The 18828-nt window shown below is 42.5% G+C and overlaps 1 protein-coding gene across 1 annotated transcript; it reads right to left on the reverse strand.

The window, feature by feature from the left end:
- Positions 1 to 2970: 2970 nt before the first annotated feature.
- Positions 2971 to 4300, reverse strand: LOC131229308 (geranylgeranyl pyrophosphate synthase, chloroplastic-like). Its single transcript, XM_058225230.1, has one exon. It carries the CDS (start codon positions 4249 to 4251, stop codon positions 3106 to 3108), a length of 1146 nt encoding a protein of 381 aa, XP_058081213.1. The 5' UTR covers positions 4252 to 4300; the 3' UTR covers positions 2971 to 3105.
- Positions 4301 to 18828: the final 14528 nt, after the last annotated feature.

An 18828-nucleotide genomic window follows, 5' to 3' on the forward strand; every position in this document is an offset into this window, starting at 1 on the left:
GGGAAAACGGATTCTGCAGTGAGTAGATATCTGCTCTCTGTCGCCGGCCAAAAATAAGGATTCCACTCGTTTCTATGTAGAAACATGTCCACTAGTAGTAATCTGTTTTATGCAATTCTTTTGCCAAAATCAATCCAATTTAGCAGCAATGCAATAAAAAACACCACAAAATCCCTATCTTTACTAAACAGAATCAGCGGCATGAAAGAACTCAAAAAAATCCATGCCAACATGACCAATGGATCAAGACCCATATCAGATTAGCAAGTTAGTAGAATTCTATGTTCTTTCTGCTTTTCGAAGCTTCAGTTATGCCCTTGAGCTCTTCATCAGGATTCAAAACCCAAATCTATTTATCTACAACGCCATGATCTGGGGATAAGTAGTGAGCGGCTGAGTGGAGGAAGCTACTGTTCTTCTCTACATTCGAATGCAGGGAGAGAACACGCGCCAAAAAAACTTCATGTTTCTGTTTGTTCTAACATGCCTGCAAGGAGAAATTAGAGCTTGAGCACAGGGAGGAGATTCATGGCTACATTTTAAGGACCGGGTTTGGGTCGGATCGGTTTGTTCTGGCCACCCTTTTAAACATGTATTCTGTTTGCAGGAACATGACAGGAAAGACCAGAGTTTTCGAAGAAATGCCTGTGAGGACATAGTTTCTTGGAATAGTATGATCGTTGGGAATCTAAGAACTGGAGATTTGGAATCAGCAAAGAGCTAATTTGACCAGGGAGCCTTGTTTCGTGGTGTTCAATGGTTTCCAGCTGTAACAATTTGGGAATGATTGAAGAAGCAAAGTGGTTGCTTGAAGAGATGCCGGTTAAGGATACTGTCTTGGAATTCTATGATTCATGGGTATGTTGACATGGCCTCAGTGAAGAGGTTCCTTGATGCGATGTCTGAGAAGGCCATGGTTTCATGGAAGGCATTGATAGACAGGTATGTGAAAAATGGCTGCTTCAACCATGCATTGTCGCTCTTCCATCAGATACGGCTAGCAAAAGCTAGGCCTAGAGAAGTGACGGCCCTTAGCATTGTCTCTCCATGTGCCCATTTGGGTGCACTAGATGTTGGGAAATGGGTTCATGATTATGCAAATAAGTACGTTTTGTTATAGATAACAATCTCAGCACTGCACTCATCAACATGTATGCGAAGTGCAGAGAGATGGACATGGCATTGGGGGTTTTCTCCGTGATTGGAAGGAAAGGTGTGATATCTTGGACTGCGATGGTCGTGGGACTGGCCATTAACAGAAAATACAAAGACGCACTGAACGGTTTCTCTTGGATGGTAAGCGAGGTACTAATCCCGGATGAAATCACGTTTCTCGGGGTTTTATGCACTTATTCTCATGCAAGATTGGTCAAGACGGGGCATCAGCATTTCAATTCCATGAGCAGAGATTACCTACTCGTACCTAGGATTGAGCACTACAGTTGCATGGTCAATCTTCTCCAGTGGGTGGGTTTTCATGACGAGGCAGAAGAGTTTGTTAAAAGCATGCATATCAAACCTGATTATGTTATTTGGGATCGTTGGTTGGCCCTGTCAAGTTCATAACAATGTGGAGTTGGGGGAGTGAGTGATCGAATGTCTCTTGGCAAGGAACCTGAAAATAAAGGGAATTACATGTCATTATTGAATATATATGCAGCTGCGGGTACATGGAATGATATTGCGGATGTGAGGAAGAATAAAGTAAAGGGGAACCAAAGGATTCCAGGGTGCATCTTGATTGAACTTGACCATGAAGTTCATGAGTTTGTATCTGGAGACAGATCGCATTGAAGATCCTTGGAGATCTATGAAATGCTGGATCTGTTAGTGGGTAGATTGAAGGTGGCAGGACGGTAGGATATGTACCAACCTATCAGTTTCTTGCGCACGAAATGGACTGGGAAGGAGATTCACAGAGAAAACAGGTATATACAAGTAGAAGCTTGAATTCTGTGTGTTTGGTTGTTTAGATGAGGTGGATTGTGATAATTCGGTTAAACATCAACGAAATGATCAAAATGGAGGTGGGTACACTTCAATTCAGAATTTCTATTCCCCCACTTTGGTTTTCTTCTTTATTGAATTGGGTTATAGCAATTCAATTTGATTGGACATCCAAACATGGCATTGAAAGTACTTCATTGGAACAAGACTCTGTTTCACAGAGAAGAATGGGAATTTGCCTATGGCAGATAGGCAGCGGATCTGTAATATATCTGTAACTTAACACGAGAGTGAGGAAATCTTGCAGTCAGACCGTCAAGAAAGCCCTTGGCTGTGTTTGGATGTGCAAATGAATTGAATTGCTCACATTCATTTCAATCAACAGGAAATAACCTCTCCGAGTAGTGATAGTGAGGAAGTTGTTCTCTTGTTGCAGTTTTGTTTCTTTCATTTCCAACTTGATTGCAATTCCATTGGATAGTGCATCCAAATGAGCTGCTTGACACAGACAACACGGTTTTTTGAATCTAATTGGTAGATGATGATGCTGAATTCCATCTGACAATACAGTTTTCAGTGCATTGCACTAAGAATCAGCAATTCTGTTGTATGGTGCAAACGGAGAACAAAGATTTTAACAAAAAACCCAGTAGCCAGTAATAGATCAGATGCTGAATTCAATCAGACAATAAAATTTAGGCTCATTACACTTATGATTGCAATTCCATTGGATGGTGCATCCAAACCTACCACTTCACTCACACAACACAGTTTTTCACATCTAAGCAAAAACTCAATTACCAGTAAAATCGGTAGATCAGGATGCTAAATTTGATCAGACGATAGAGTTTTCCGCGCATTACACTAATGATTGCAATTCCATTGGATAGTGCATCCAAACACGCCACTTAAAACCCAATTGCCAATAAAATAAGCAGATCAGGATGCTGAATTCTGTCACTGAAATCTCTCAAAAGATCTAATACTTCTGCCCAATTCGAAGATCTCAGCTTGCATGAAAACTGTAAATAAACCCGCCTTTCATTCCAATTCAATCATGTAAATATAACACTGTAATCTTTCCACATCACATACATTTACAGAAACTCAGTGGCAATCTTTTACTCTTCTGCCAAAACAAACACCCAATCAACAGTTCTAATTCTGTCTGTAAGCAATATAATCCGCCAGCGAGATCAACGGTGCCGCCTTCTCCGAATCGAATCCCAGCAGCTGATCCTTTGCTTGTTGATTCAGCTCTTCTGCAAGCTCCTTCGATCGCTCAAGGCCTAGAAGCTTCGGATAAGTGACTTTATCAGCTGTAAGATCCTTCCCTGCTGTCTTCCCCAATTCATCTGATGACTTCGTGACATCAAGAATGTCATCCACCACCTGAAATAGCAACCCGATACACTTCGCATATTTCCTCAATTTCTCAATCTCTTCATGGGACCCACCTCCCAAGATGCCCCCCATCACGACCGACCCTTCCAGCAGCGCCCCTGTCTTGTGCAAGTGGATGAGTTCAAGATGGTCCAAACCAACATCCTGCATTCCTTCCGAGCTGATATCGACGATCTGCCCTGCTGCCAGTCCGTCCCCCCCAATAGTCCTGGCCAGCTCCCCGACTGCTCGGACAATTCGATCGGATGGGATGCCCAGCGTGGATGCTGCAATGTGCTCGAAGGCGAAAACCAGCATGGCGTCGCCCGCCAGGACGGCGACATCCTCACCAAACACCTTGTGATTGGTGGGCTTCCCGCGCCGCAGATCATCATCGTCCATGTATGGAAGATCATCATGCATCAATGACATGGTGTGGATCATCTCAGCGGCACAGGCCGAGGGCATTGCCACCGCCTCATCGCCGCCGACAAGCTCGCACGCAGCAATGCAGAGCAGCGGACGGATGCGCTTCCCGCCCGCGAGGAGCGAATACCGCATCGAATTATAGATAATCTCCGGCGCCTGCGCCGGTACTGCCATGTCCAGGGCCTTATTTACAGAATTGCCCTTCTGGAGCATGTAGCTCTTAAAATCAAAGCCTGAGACGGACCGGGGGGTGTTTTGGTAATTTGGGTCTTTCTCTTCTTCTTCTTTCGTGTGTTCTTTTGTAAGGGGGATTGCAGAAATGGAGGTTTTGGGGGAGGGTCTTTTTGTAAAAATCGAAACTTTGGAGATATGGGATGTAGGTGTTGAAGCTCTGCTTCTGCGCTGATTAAACATCGAGCAGGTTTGGAATTTTGATTCGCTTGCATGGTTAAAGATCGAGCATGTATGAGGAATCAGAGCCCAAGAAGCCATCTCTCTCTCCCTCTTGAATCCAGTATGTTTTTTTGAAGCGGATTGGCCGGGGTAGCACGCACCAGATATATAGCTGGTGTAGGTACGTGTCGTGCCAAGACGAGCGTTGACGCTCGAGCTGCGAGTTGTACAAACGGTTCAAAGGAGATCAAAGTTACATGGCCCCGCAATGATGTATTTATTATATCCACACCGTTCATCCACTTTTTCAGATCATTTTAGAGTATTATCCAAAAACTAAATCATATCCAAAGATCAATTGGGTCACACCACAAATGGCAGCCGTGAAATGATTTTCACCGTTAAAAATTTTGTAGAGTCCATCATAAATTTTATTTTCCATCCAATCTGTTAACAACGTAAAAAAGACCTGGATGAAGAGTACAAAATTTTTTTGATATTGATCCAAAACTTCGGTGAAACTCAAAAGGGTTTCAATTGCAGACATTCAATCCCCCACTGCTTGCTTTAGCGTGGTCCAATTGATTGTTAGATATGTTTTATTTTTCGTCTCAAGCCTTAAGAAGAGCTCAAAAAATGGATAGACGGTTTGGATATAACAAATACCTCATGATGGACTCACAGAACTTGTGACGTATGGTGTGTCGTATACCAGCTATATAGCTGGTGTATGGTTCACCAGCCAATCCGCTTCAGTTTTTTTTTACCAAAGCACAACAGTTTATACGGACTTGGATTCGGTAGTCATCCCTCCAGCACCGATGCCTGGTCAGTGCTGGAAAAGCTCCGTGGGCCCTACAATGATGTGGTGTGGACCACACCACAGGAAACAGTGGTGATTAAACACCCACCATTAAAACTTTCTTGGAGCCACATAAGTTTTGTATAAAGCTTGTATAAAGCTGATGTTTATGTTTTCCTTTTATGGAAGCGGACTGACTGGTAGGTAAGTGTCGTGCGAAGACAAGCGCTGACGCTCCTGGATCTCCGAGTTGCACGAACGGTTCAAAGGAGATCAAAGTTATACGGCCCCAAAGTAATGTATTTATTATATCCACACAGCTAAATTCTTTTTTGAGATTATTTTAGAGCATTATCCAGAAAATAATCACATCCAAATGTTAAATGGACCACACCACAAATAGCAGTGGGGATAATGATTTTCACGGTTAAAAAATTCTTAGGGCCCACTGTAACGTTTGTTTTCTATCCAATCTGTTCATTAGGTCACAGAGACTAGGATGATGAGGAAAACAAATTTCATATTGATCCAAAACTTCTATGACCCCTAAAAGGGTTTCAATGGTAGATGTTTAATCCCCCGTAGCTTTTTTTAGTGTGGTCCACTTGATAGTTAGATCTGTCTTATTTTTAGTCTCAAGCCTTAAAACGAGCTCCCCAAATGAATAGGCGGTTTGGATATAACACATACCTCATGATTACACCCACGGAACTTGTTGACGTTAATACACCAGCTATATAGTTGGTGTATGGTGCACCAACCAATCCGCTTCCCTTTATCCATGTCTGTGTAGAGCTGGGTATATTTGACCCGATCCGATCTGTTCCGAACCGAACCGACAGCCTGAATCAGTGCGGATCGGGTAGGGTCATTCAGATCCGACATTTCGAATCGAGATCAGATTACGATCAATCCAGACCGATCCGATCCGACCCGATCCGGAGTGGTTCTTATCAGTAATTCTACTACTTTTCCAGTAGTATAGTCCAATTAGAGCTTTGGATATGCATCAATTTTGGGTTCAACCACTTAAACGATCTGGAAAAATGAATGGATGGTGTTGATAAACCGTATGCATTCACGATGGGCCCCAACAGAATCTAGTTAGTATAATAAGAAGAGGTTTGTTGGTGTTCCATATACACAGCTATATAGCTGTTGTAGGATAGGATAGCTAATCCAGGCTATAGGTTATAGCTGGAGGTGCGTGTCATGTGAAGACAAGCATTGACGCTCCCTCGAGCTCCAAGTTGTACGAACGGTTCAAAGGAGATCAAAGTTAAATGGGCCTCATAGTGATGTATTTATTATATCTACACCGTTCATTTATTTTTAGAGATTATTTTAGAACATTATCCAAAAAATGAATCATATCCAAAGATCATGTGGACCACACCACAAATAGCAGCGGAGATAATGATTTTCACCACTAAACAATTTGTAGGACCCACCATAACGATTATTTTCCATCCAATTTGTTCATAAGGTCACAAAGACCTGAATTAAGAGGTAAAACAAATTTCAAATTGATCCAAAACTTCTGTGAGGCTTGTGACCCCAAAAAGGCTTTCAACGGTAGACGTTCAATCCTCATTGTTTTTTTCAGTGTGGTCCACCTAATGGTTAGATCTACCTTATTTTTCGTCTCAAGCCTTAAAACTAGCTCGCCAAATGGATGGACGGTTTGGATATAACACATGTTCCATGATCAGACCCACAGAACTTGCTAACATAAAGGCAGCAATGTAGGCACTTTCGTGCACGGCATACGCTGTTGTAACATCTTGGATTTTCACTGTTTTGGATTTTCAAAAAGCCTTGAAATTTTTTTTATTAATTAACTTATAATATCACTTAATGACCATTAGCACTCAATGTTAGTTTATACAGGGGTGATACCAATAAAGAACTGCACAAGTCCGATTAATCAGCCTTAGGAAGCCAATAAATTCGCCCGATCACTTGAACATCAGTTGTAGCCCCATGATTTACTCACATAGGACCCAAATCTAACCGACCCATCGCTAACTAATCAAGAAAATCATAACTAAATTAAAGATCTAACCGAAGCTGATTCAGATAAGGCCCGAATCTTCGCTAATAGACCAAATGAATCCCTTTATTCTTTTAGCCTAAAACCAACAGCTTGGAGTAATCATAACCAAATCTCCACTTTCACTAGTTATAAATAGGCCACACTATGAACATAGTTAATCCAAATCCTAATCAGTGCCCACGAAAAATCTCAATACCTAATTCATTCTAGAAATGCCCCGATTCTCCAAACAAGCTCTAGACCGCTCATTGGTGGGCCACTAGTTCCAAAACTATAAAATAATATCCATCTTACTGGGCTTGACGCCCATCGCAAGAGTCGGACCGGGGTACTGTCCAGAATCGCTCAACTTAAGACGAAGGACGAGTACATGAGAAGTGCAAATACCCTAAAGAAAGGAGCTGGAACTTAAGTGAATTGAGTTGTCCACTCTTATGCAAAGTTGAAGATTTCAAATCATCGATTTGCGACCAAACTTCACTCGTGAAGTAAGGATATTTCTCTTCCCATATTTGTATAGCTGTGGCCTCGATCGACTATCGGTGATCGTTGAACAGACTTTTAATCATATCTGTCGATCGGTGGGTCTAAATGGTCGGCCGATTGTGTCTGTGCGTAGATCATCACTAGGGCCAACTATCCAATGGTGGGTATTGACTCCTACACCCCATAGTGGGCCCTAGAGGCTAGAAAATCCTCCCATAGGGTTAGTATAGTAAAAACCCAATACTTGGGGCCATTTGCACCAAATTTGGCATTGTAAAAGCGGCTTCTTTGGGGCACCCCTCTCCCCATACGAATTTGCCCTAGAGAAAGGAAAGAGAGAAGAGAGAAAAGAGAGAAATGGAGAAGAGGAAGAGGAGAAAGGAGGAGAAAGAGAGAGGAAGAAGAAAGGAAAGGAGTGTGTGGTAGGAGGTGGGGCCTAAGGAAGCTTGGAGCCTTAGAGAAATACCTTCCCCTTCCCATATCCACAGCTACGAGCCACTTCCATCCGAATGGGGAGGTAAGCACCCATCCTTTTTGGTAATCTTTGGAGTTGAGCTGGGAAATGCATGTAATCCTAACATGCAAGTTCATTTGGTTCAGGATCTTTACGAATCGACCCACGAGTTTGGTAACTCTAGATCACTTCCTAACGTCTTCAACAATCTATAGGTGTGGACTATTGTTCTTAGGTGGCCTAGCACCAATTTCAATATGAATCTAATGATTTTGTTTGTTAGATGATGTATTTGGGTAATCTAGCAAAACCTAGACAAGACCTTACACTTTACATCCCCCAAATTAATGTAGAAAGATGATGGAATGCTTGTTGTTTCTCAAACATGATTGGGTATGTTAATGATGATTGCTTGTATATTCCTTGCTCGGTTCATGTATGATATTTTTTCCATAACATGTTTGATGCACTAACCCTTGTGTATATTTTGGTATTAGGAGATATATGAAATGCGTGCCTTTCACACTAACCCACACAACGCTTGCATCTTTATTTCATGATATTGTTAGCATTCGCCTTGTAAAAATTTGAATTTTATGGTGGGAAGTATGAATGCATGCTATTACCTGTGCTAGTTAATAACCCATGTTAGTCGGCATGCTACGCATTACCACCAAACCCTTGAGTTGGTCAGGAATACGAGGAGAGTGAAGGTGGTCCCGTTGGTAGGACTATCCTGAGGTTAAACCCATGAATTTGGGCGGGTGCGCGTGGACGACAGTAGTTATACTATATGGGTCGCTTGTACCCGATGTCGTCTGTCACGTGTTTGCTTGAACTCGTGTGGTCTAGCCTATTTACTGACCAACCTTGATTGTTACCCCTGTTTGCTCACATATGTATGGAACCTGGAACACCCTACATGTAACATCCTCGATTTCCACTGTTTTGGATTTTCAAAAATTCTTGAATTTTTTTTATTTAATTAACTTATAACATCACTTAATGATCATTAGCACTTAATGATAGTTTATACAAGAGTGTACCAGTAAAGAACCGCACTAGTTCGATTAATCAGCCGTAGAAAGTCAATGAATCCGCCCAATCATTTGAACATCAGGTGTAGTGTAACGTCCCACCCAACCAGAACAGTGTCCTGGGGCGTCCACGTAAGATTTGCCATAGGACTGTTCATTTAAGCCACTCATAGTGAGGTATCACAAATAAATTAGACCAAGATTAGCCCAATTGAATAGACCAGACGAGCCTTAATAGAACCTGGTGCGGGCCTCCAAGCCAGATAGCCGTTTATACTTAACGACAGCCCGTGCGGGCTATACCGCGACACGGGAAGGTCAGAAAATTATAAAAATTCAAGGGAGCATAGATCTCACTGGGCTTGGGGACCATCGCGGACCACGGACCCAGTGGACACCCAGAAGTGGAATCTGGCACTTGCCAGATGCGCCCCACCAATGCCAAAATTGGAATCTGGCACGGGTAAATAAAACTGAGATGTAAGACATTTCAGCCGTCAGATTTTTTCATAATTTACGATGAGGGTCTAATGTATTTTTCGACACCCGCTCACAAAAATCTGGGTCCCGATCGGGGCACTGTGATCGTTGATCGCGAATCAGACCCGTGCGACCAAACCCCATATCTGATCATTCCTAAATTTTGCATGGCCCTTCATCGGGCCATGGAGCACCTATCCTATAAGTTTCATGGTCAGAGGGCCACCAGAACTGCCCCGGTTATCCAAACAAGCTCTAGACCGCTCGTTGGTGGACCACTAGTTCCAAAACTATAGAATAATGTCCGTCTCATTGGGCTTGACGTCCATCGCGGGAATCGGACCTGGGTACGGTCCAGAACCGGTCAACTTGAGCCGAAGGACAAGTGCATGAGAAGTGCAAATACCCTAAAGGAAGGAGTTGGAACTTAAGTGAATTGAGTCGTCCACTCTTATGCAAAGTGGAGGATTTCGGACCGTCGGTTTGCAACCAAACTTTACCCATGGAGTAAGGATATTTCCCTACTCATATCCGTATAGTCGCGGCCCTGATCGACTATCGGTGACCGTTGAACAGACTTCTTATCATATATGTCGATCGGCGCATCCAAATGGCGGGCCGATCATATCCATACGTAGATCATCATTAGGGCTAGCTATCCTATGATGTATATTGACTTGTACACCTCATAGTGGGCCCTAGAGGCTAGAAAGACCCTCTCATAGGTCTAGTATAGTGAAAACCCATCTCTTATGGCCATTTACACCAAACCTGAGACTATATAAGGGCCTCATTTGGGGCACCCCTCTTCCCATACGAATTTGCCCTAGAGAAGGAAGAAGAGAAGAGGGAAAAGGGAGAAGAGAAAGAGGAGAAAAGAGGAGAAAGAGAGAGGGAGAGTGAAGAAGGGAGTGAAGGTGGACCCTAGATCGAGGTGGGGCCTAAAGAATCAAACCCCACAACTCCCTACCTCTTCTCCAAGAAGAATCTCTCCTCTACAACCGCCCATTCATCCCGTTGATCGTTTAGGTAAGACCCATCACCCATTTTTCCTTAAAAGCCTCGTGATGAGAAGGGATTTCATGAATTTCTAACATGCAAATGGTTGTTTTAGGGAATCCGGCCGTCCGATCCCAAAAGCCCTCATTCATAGGTCGTTTTCAAGATCTCAACGATCCATAGGTGCGGACTATTATTCTTAGGTGGCCTAGCACCAATTATAGTTGGAGTTTAATGATTTTGTTTACTTGGTATGTTGTATGGAAGAATCTAGAGGAACCTAGGAATGGTATGTTGTTGGATTATATGGAATGACATGTTTAGTTTTCCTTGATGTTAAATCTTGCCTCTCATGATCTAGTATATGGATGATTACATGCTCGTGTTTGTTTGATTTTCTTTTCTCTCATATGTGTTGCTTCTTAGTGTGTTAATTCATTGTTCTTGTGTAATTGATCCCTTGAGGTGTAGGAAGTGCTTAACTTCCTCACCAACCCACACCACACACATACACCTTATTCATGTTATTAATAGTTTGCTTGCTAGAGAAATTTGAATTGTATGTTGAGCAATATGAGAACATGGTGTTGAATATATTTGATGTTACATTGGTAGTTGGCATGCTATGAGTCGCTATTCCTACCCTTGGGTTGGTCAGGAACATTAAGAGAGCGAAGATGGTTCCGTTGGTAGGACCACCTTGAGGCTAAACCAGCAGATTTGGGCTAGTGCGTGTGGGCGACAGTAGTTGGACTACATGGGTTGCTTGCACCCGATGTCGTACCGCCATGTACTCGCCTGGACTCGTGCGGTCTAGCCTACTGTCTGACCAACTGTGATTATTAACCCTGTTTGCTCACATCTGTATGGAACCTGCGACACCCTACAACCGTGGTAGCCCATCAATAACCCACTGGGAAATGGTCCACAGCCTCGTGAGCCGGGCATGGTGGAATGAGACACTATGTTCGAGCTGTTGGCCTACGCTGGGGTGACACGCCTCCCCGTAGTGACCGCGAGCGACCCCACATTCAGCACCCCTATGTGCTTGAAGTCGGGGATTGGGGAAACCCGACGGGGTCAAGGATCGCGGGGTCTCGGCCTCAAGCATTGGGGGGCCTTCGCCTCGCAACTAGTTCAGGGCATATGATATGTGGGGTGTATCAGATTCCCAAACCTGCTGGATGAATGGACTTAACTAATAACTCGGCTAACACGATCGCATCGCATCGCACTAGTTAGGGTAGCGACTCAGCAGTCGAGGTCGCACAGAGGGAGTGTTGGCATTGGCGATCGTTAGATGTAGTTGCACGAGGGAGCGTTGTGGTGAGGGCATGCATCATGTTATGCTGCATACATGCGCATTAATAAGATTACTTAGATGTATGTGATTGACTGCTTTTCATTAAGACCATATTAAAATTGATGCATATGATAACTTGAGAATAACCACCCCTACTGAGTTGATCACTCACTCCCACTCTGGGACGGTGTTTTAAAACACCAACTAGACCCGTTCATAGATGCAGGTTGTACAGATTTGGTGGAGCCCGGTGATGCGAGCCTCGAGAGGAAGACAAGTTCTCTTACTTCCAGCTGATGAACGGGTCCTCATCGGACCTGTAGATGGCACGTTGGATCGCTGCGCAGAGGGCTCAGCTCTATTCTCTCTGGAGATTTTATTCTTTCGTGATTTTGTTGGGTGACACCATGTGCGACCCTTTATTATTTTTTTCTTGGTCATGTATATATGTGTGTGTGTGTATATATATATATATATATATATATGGCTGGTTCTCTTTCATTTCAGTCGACAGGTGCATTTGTGCTTCATGTTCCAGGAACTCCAGGCTGCGCATTTAAACCCGATTAAATGCATATTAAGGAAAATTGATTATAAGTAACCCCGGGAACTCGGAAGTCGAGCGTATGCACAACCCCCGATTTTCAGGGTGTTACACTACAACTATTGTAGCTCATCGATAACCATATTGAAACCGATCCACCGCCTCGTGAGCAGGGCATGGTGGAATGAGACACTATGTCCAAGCTGTCGGCCTACGCTGGGGTGACGCGCCTCCCTATAGTGACTGTGAGCGATCCCTTTTTCTCAGCACTCCCCATGTGCTTGAAGTTGGGGATGGAAACCCGACGGGATAAAGGATCGCGGGGTCTTGGCCTCACACGTTGGGGGGGCCTTGGCCTCGCAACCAGTTCAGGGCATTGATACGTGGGGTATATCAGTTTCCTCAATATGCTGGATGAATGGAATTAACTAAGAACTTGACTAACATTATCATCGCATCGCACTAGCTAGGTTGGCAACTTGGCAGTCAAGGTCGCTCTGAGGGAGTGTTAGTGATACGCGATCGTTAGATGCAGTCGCTCGAAGGAGTGTTGTGGCGAAGGCATGCATCATATCATCTATCATGCATATACATTAATAAGATTAGTTAGGTATTTATGAATGATTATTTTTCATTAAGTTCATAATGTAATTGATGCCCGACACAACTTAAGATTAATAGCACCCACTGAGTTAATCACTCACTCCCACTCTGGGACGGTGTTTTAAAACACCAACCAGACCCACTGTAGCTGCAGGTGATGAGGAGTACGAAGAGCCTGACAGCGAGAGCCTCGATGAGGAGGATGAGCTGTCTTACTTCCAGCTGATGGGCGGTTCTCGGTCGGCTTGATTGACAGGATTAGATCGCTGAGTTGTGGGCTTAGCCCTATTCTTTTGGACACATCATTCTTTTGTGATTTTGTTGTGCGACGTCTTGTGTGATCCACTTATATTCTTTTGAACTTGTATATATATATATATATATATATATATATATATATATATATATATATATACACATACATACATACTTGATCTCCTTATTTCAGTAGACGTGTTTTGGTGCTTCATGTTCCAGAAAATTCCAGGCTGTGCACTTAAAACTTGATTTAAGTGCATATTAATGAAAAATTGGTTATAAGTGATACCCGGGAACTTGGGAGTCAAGTGTATGCATGACCCCCAATTTTCAGGGTGTTACAGTTGTGCTGTACTAAAGCCAGTAGCACCTAGAGCTCCGAATTGTACGAACGACTCAAATGGGAACGGAGTGGTTGGTGGTCTGTGGGCCCCAAAATGATGTATGTGTTCCATCCATGCTGTCCATCTATTTTTCCAGGTCATTTTATGGTGTGAGATAAAAAATGAGGTTTATCCAAATCTCAAGTGGAACACATTAAAGGAAACAGTGTTGAATGAGAGTTGACCATTACAAAACTTTTGGGTGCCATAAAAGTTTTGGGTCAATCTATTTTTTTATTTTTTACATTCATCCGGACCTTTATGACCTAATCAACAGATTGGATTTCAAAGAAACAGTACATTGGGCATTAGGAGGATTTTAATTGTGGATATCCAATCATTATTGTTTTCCTGTGGTGTGGTCCACCTGAGATTTATATCCCTCTCATATTTTGGGTCAAGTGCTAAAATGATCTTTAAAAATAGATGAATGGAATGGATTAAAACCACACATCATGGTGGGTCCCACAGAGCACCGACCACCAGCCACGGGGCTTGTGTGGTAGGGGAGTTGCCAATCCGGTTTCCACTCAAATAAGATTATCATCACATGGGTCCCACAATGAAGTATTTATTATATTCATACTGTCTATCCATTTTTCATGATTATTTTAGAGCATTTGGAAAAAAAAACCGAATCATATCTAAAGCTTAAATGGACCACACTGAAAATAGCAGCGAGGATAATGATTTTCATCATTAAAAAAAGCCGATCTGAATCGTACCCAACCCGATCCAACTTGGTTTTCCTGACCGAGTCGGATTTGGTTCGGGTCAGGCCAACCGTGTGTTGGATCGGTTCAAGTCCTGTGTCCCGGACTCGGTCCCGGATCAGATCGGGTTTGGATCAGGTCAGCTACATTTCGGACCGGGTCGAGTTGGACCAAATCTGATCCAACTCTGTCCGATGCCCAGCTCTATGTCTGTGTGATCTAATCAACAGGTTGGATTGAAAATAAACATTACAGTTGGCCCTATGAATTTTTAATGGTGGGTGTTCAATCACCACTGTTTTCTGTTTTATATGGTGTGGTCCACCCAAGATTTGGTTCTACCTCATTTTATGAGATAATTCACTTAAATGATTTGGAAAATGGATGAACAAAGTGGATAAAATACATACATCACGGGGAAACGGATTGGCTAGCTGGTGGTTGGTTGTCTGTGGGCCCCACCATGATGTATGTGTTTCATCCATTCCGTTCATCCATTTTTAGAGATTATTTTAGGGCTTGAGCCCAAAAATTAGATGGATATAAATCTCAGGTGGGCCACACCACAGGAAAACAATAGTGATGTATATCCACCATTAAAATCCTCCTAAGGCCCACTGTACTTTTTATTTGACGTCCAATCCGTTGATTAGGTCATACAGGCTCAGATGAAGGGAAACAACAAAGATCAGATTGATCCAAAACTTTTATGGCCCCCAAAAAGTTTTTAATGGTCGACTCTTATTCAACACTATTTCCTGTAACGTGGAGCACTTGAGTTTGGGCTATACCACATTTTTTTGTCTCATACCGTAAAATGATCTGGAAAAATAATGGATGAAACACATACATCAAGATGGGGCCCACAGAGCACCGACCACAGCCATTGGGAGGTGGCAGGGGGAGGAGCCAATCCGTTTCCACATCATGGTGTGGCTGCAGAGCTTTTTTTTCCAGCACGTACCAGTACCGATCTGGGTAGTGGAGGGGCTGCTGCCACACTTTCTTCGGTAGATTGTGATTGATCAACCGCGGGCAGTCAGAAACTAATCAGAAATTGCTTGCGTCGCTTGTAAATAATTCAAATTAAAACTTCTGAATACCAGCGAGTGGGATGGTTGTGTTTTTTTATTGGACGGTTAGAATTGAAAATATCAGATGGCTGCATTCCAAAGAACAGGTGTCAGAACCAGGAAGGTTTCAACGATGGACTTTGTTGTTCCCACTGTTTGGTTGCTGTCGTCCACCTGAATTTTAGATGGTTTTAATTTTTATAAGCAAGTCTTATTATGGTATTGAAAAATAAATAGACGGAGTGGATTTGTCGCCGTCATTTCTGTTGACCCACACAGTCCCGGGCATTGAGATATCTTTATACCCGGGCAGCAATCCATTCCTAGTCTTCGGTTGGTGCATAAAAAATAAAAAAATAAAAAAAATGGTGCATCCAATTAATGTAAGAGTATTGACAAAAGGTGGACCAATGGCAGAAAAACCTATTTTGCAGCAGACCGAAGATTTGGAATTTTTGCCGAGATGTATAGCACCGGTGACACCTATCTTGTGGTGGTACTGGAATTATGTGGGACCCACCTCAACTGTTCACCCAATCCAACCCGTCCATTAGATGACCATTAGATGTTCGACTATGAGGAGAAAAGTGAGATTGAATATGAAACTCAGGTGGAACCAACACAAGGAACAGTTAGGAGGGGACGACCAACCAATAAAACATTCCCTGCTGACCCTGTGGCCCACCATGTTGTTTGTATGCCATCTACTCGATTCATCAGACTCTTACCTTTAGGATGAGGGGATTTTCAGAAATAAATTCATAAAAAATGCAAATGAGCCACACATTAGAGGTCTTAGGCATGATTTTACAATTTTTCTTGTATTATGGCCCGCCTGAGGCTTCAATCCGCTTGATTTTTTGGTTTGTACGGTGAAAATGAGGATGAAAATATGATGGATGGTGTGGATTGAATTTTCAACGGAGGTGTTCCCTACAGAAGCCCGCACTATCACAAGATAGCTCCAAATAAATGAACCTCGTACTCGTATGCGAAGCTATTACACAACGTTTATTAGGTGGAAAATAAAATAAAAGTCGGTTGTCGCTTGCGTAGAAGTATCGAAGCCGTGTTTGGGACTCACCATGAATATCACGTTGTTGAGGATTGGACCAGTCGACACGTTAAGTGGGCCACCCCCTTTCGACGGTGTGGAACCCATGCTGAGGGTACGTGAGTTGCGTGGAACGCATGGTACCTGGAGCCCGTACAACCTAAAGATATGTGGGCCCACCTATTGACATCCATTCCGTTCATAGTTTCATTAAATTATTTCATGATATGAACGCGAAGGCTGACCAAAAAATTAACGGAGGAATACCACGTGACTGAATATATAGAAATTAGAAATGCAGGTTAATGAAACCTTTCTAAGTGTTGTATACGTCCCACCCAAGGTTGATAAACTTATTGAGTTTGAATTAATAAAAAACCAAACTCCAGTCCTAAACCCTAACCTTAAAAGATTAAACCTTAAAAACTTCAATTCTAAACCCTAAACTCGACCCATTCAACTTCGTCAATACAGTCAGCGTAATCTTGAACCTTAGGAAGCCAAAATCCTAAAGTCTTGAGTCAGCTTGGCGAGTTAATTCATTGAGTCGAATCACCCGGTCAGCCTACCCAACCCTACAATCCAATTAACTCGCATAATTTAGCCCCAAATCAAGCCCAAAAACAAGCCCAATTGGAAAAATATATAAAACCCCAAAATACCAACCTTCACAGTAGAGCCTTTACATGCTTGGAGGATACAACCTAACAAAGTAAGGAGTCCAATGTGACGCTCCCCCTCTTTGGGGCAGCATCCTTCAAACACCTGGAACTTTTATTTTTCAAACTCCAAGTGTGTGGTTAAAGTGTATTTACTTACACCCAGATCCATAGCTCAACTAGCAGACTGAGTGGAGATATCTCATTTCAACACTTGAGGTCTTGGTATCGATCCCTAGTGGGGGTAGCTAACGTAGAGTGTGTGTACTGACATGGGTGTGTACTAACAACCTAACCCAAAAAAAAAAAAAAAGTGTATTTACTCCAATGCTCATCTCTTTACCCGAATTTATACTTTTACTCCCTCATCTAACGCATGAGATAATGCTATGTGGAAATGTCCAATCACATCCCTTCAACCACCTTTTGTCCATATGATAACAGGAATTACAAGAAAATCGAGTTTGAGACTATAAATAACCTCCATTCCCTTCTCATTTCAAGCATCCAAAAGCATCCACTCTCATTTCAACCTACTCTCATTTTCAGAAATCTCTTAACCTTAGTCATCCCTCCACAAGGGGAGTGAGAGTGAGAGAAAGATCCCATCCCTGGTCTAGCCTAGCCTATCCAAAGTCTAAGCCTCCTGAGCTACCTAAGTTTAAATTTGAGTCACTCAACCTAGTCTTGCGACACTACCGTTCAAGCCTCTATCAGTTTTATCAAACCTAAGCATTAGAATCATGCAACATTCATTCCTTTCTCAACTCACTTGCTCCTCATATACATCAACATTGTAGTGCATTATCATTATTTTCTCGCATCTAACTGGTGGGCATATACTCTGAGGCTTGCTGATATAATCGAATATTGCCCACCAGAAGCCTTAACCAGTTAGCCGTCGTTTTAACATATACATTGCATTCTATCATTTTCTCATATCTGACTGGCGGGCGTATGCTCTGAGACCTGTCGATATAATCATATCAGATCCACCAGAAACCTTAGCATGTTGATCATCGTTTTATCATAAGCATCAATACATCATCAAACATCTCATACATACATAATTTACACCCTACAGTTGATCGTTTCGAACGTATACTCTGCAGCTTGCCGATATGGTTGGATCATGCCCATCAGAAATTTCGATTGATCAATCATCACTGCGATTACATCGCATTACATGTACATCCGTATGGATAAAGTGGGTGCCTAACACCTTTCCTCTCTATAACCACGGTCCCTTAGAATCTCTGAAATGTAAATTCACAAGTCATCTCAAGATTAATGATCTTTGGGTTCTTAATCTTAAGCGTTTCTATATGGTCTAACCGACTGTAGAATTATAATAATTGATTGGTGACGACTCTGATCAAATATTATACTCGAGTGAAGCAACTAGCGAAAAGAAATGAGTCAATCTCATGTCCTCTCAGGAAATCCGCCCTCCAATGTCCACAAGGGCCACTATAATTCATAAGATAATTTCCACCAGCACTTTGGGAAAACACAAATATCATCCTGATCAAAAACTTCTGTGGCCTATAAGGTTTCAATTGTGAGTGCTCAATCTTTCATGTTTCTTTTGGTGTGGCTCACTTTTGGAGTTGTATATTTTATATATATATATATATATATATAGGTTTAATTATCTTTGTTTAACTTTTGATGCCATTGATTTAAAATTACTCTAATTATTGATCATCGCATGAATGTTAATTAGACTATGGAGGTATATGGGAACTTGCCCACATGCATTTTTACTAAGT

The sequence above is a fragment of the Magnolia sinica genome, chromosome 16 (genome assembly GCF_029962835.1).
Source record: "Magnolia sinica isolate HGM2019 chromosome 16, MsV1, whole genome shotgun sequence".
NCBI lineage: Eukaryota > Viridiplantae > Streptophyta > Magnoliopsida > Magnoliales > Magnoliaceae > Magnolia > Magnolia sinica.

Coding starts and splice junctions, on each gene's coding strand:
- LOC131229308 (XM_058225230.1), bottom strand. CDS start 4,251: ATGGCTTCTTGGGCTCTGATTCCTCATACATGCTCGATCTTTAACCAT.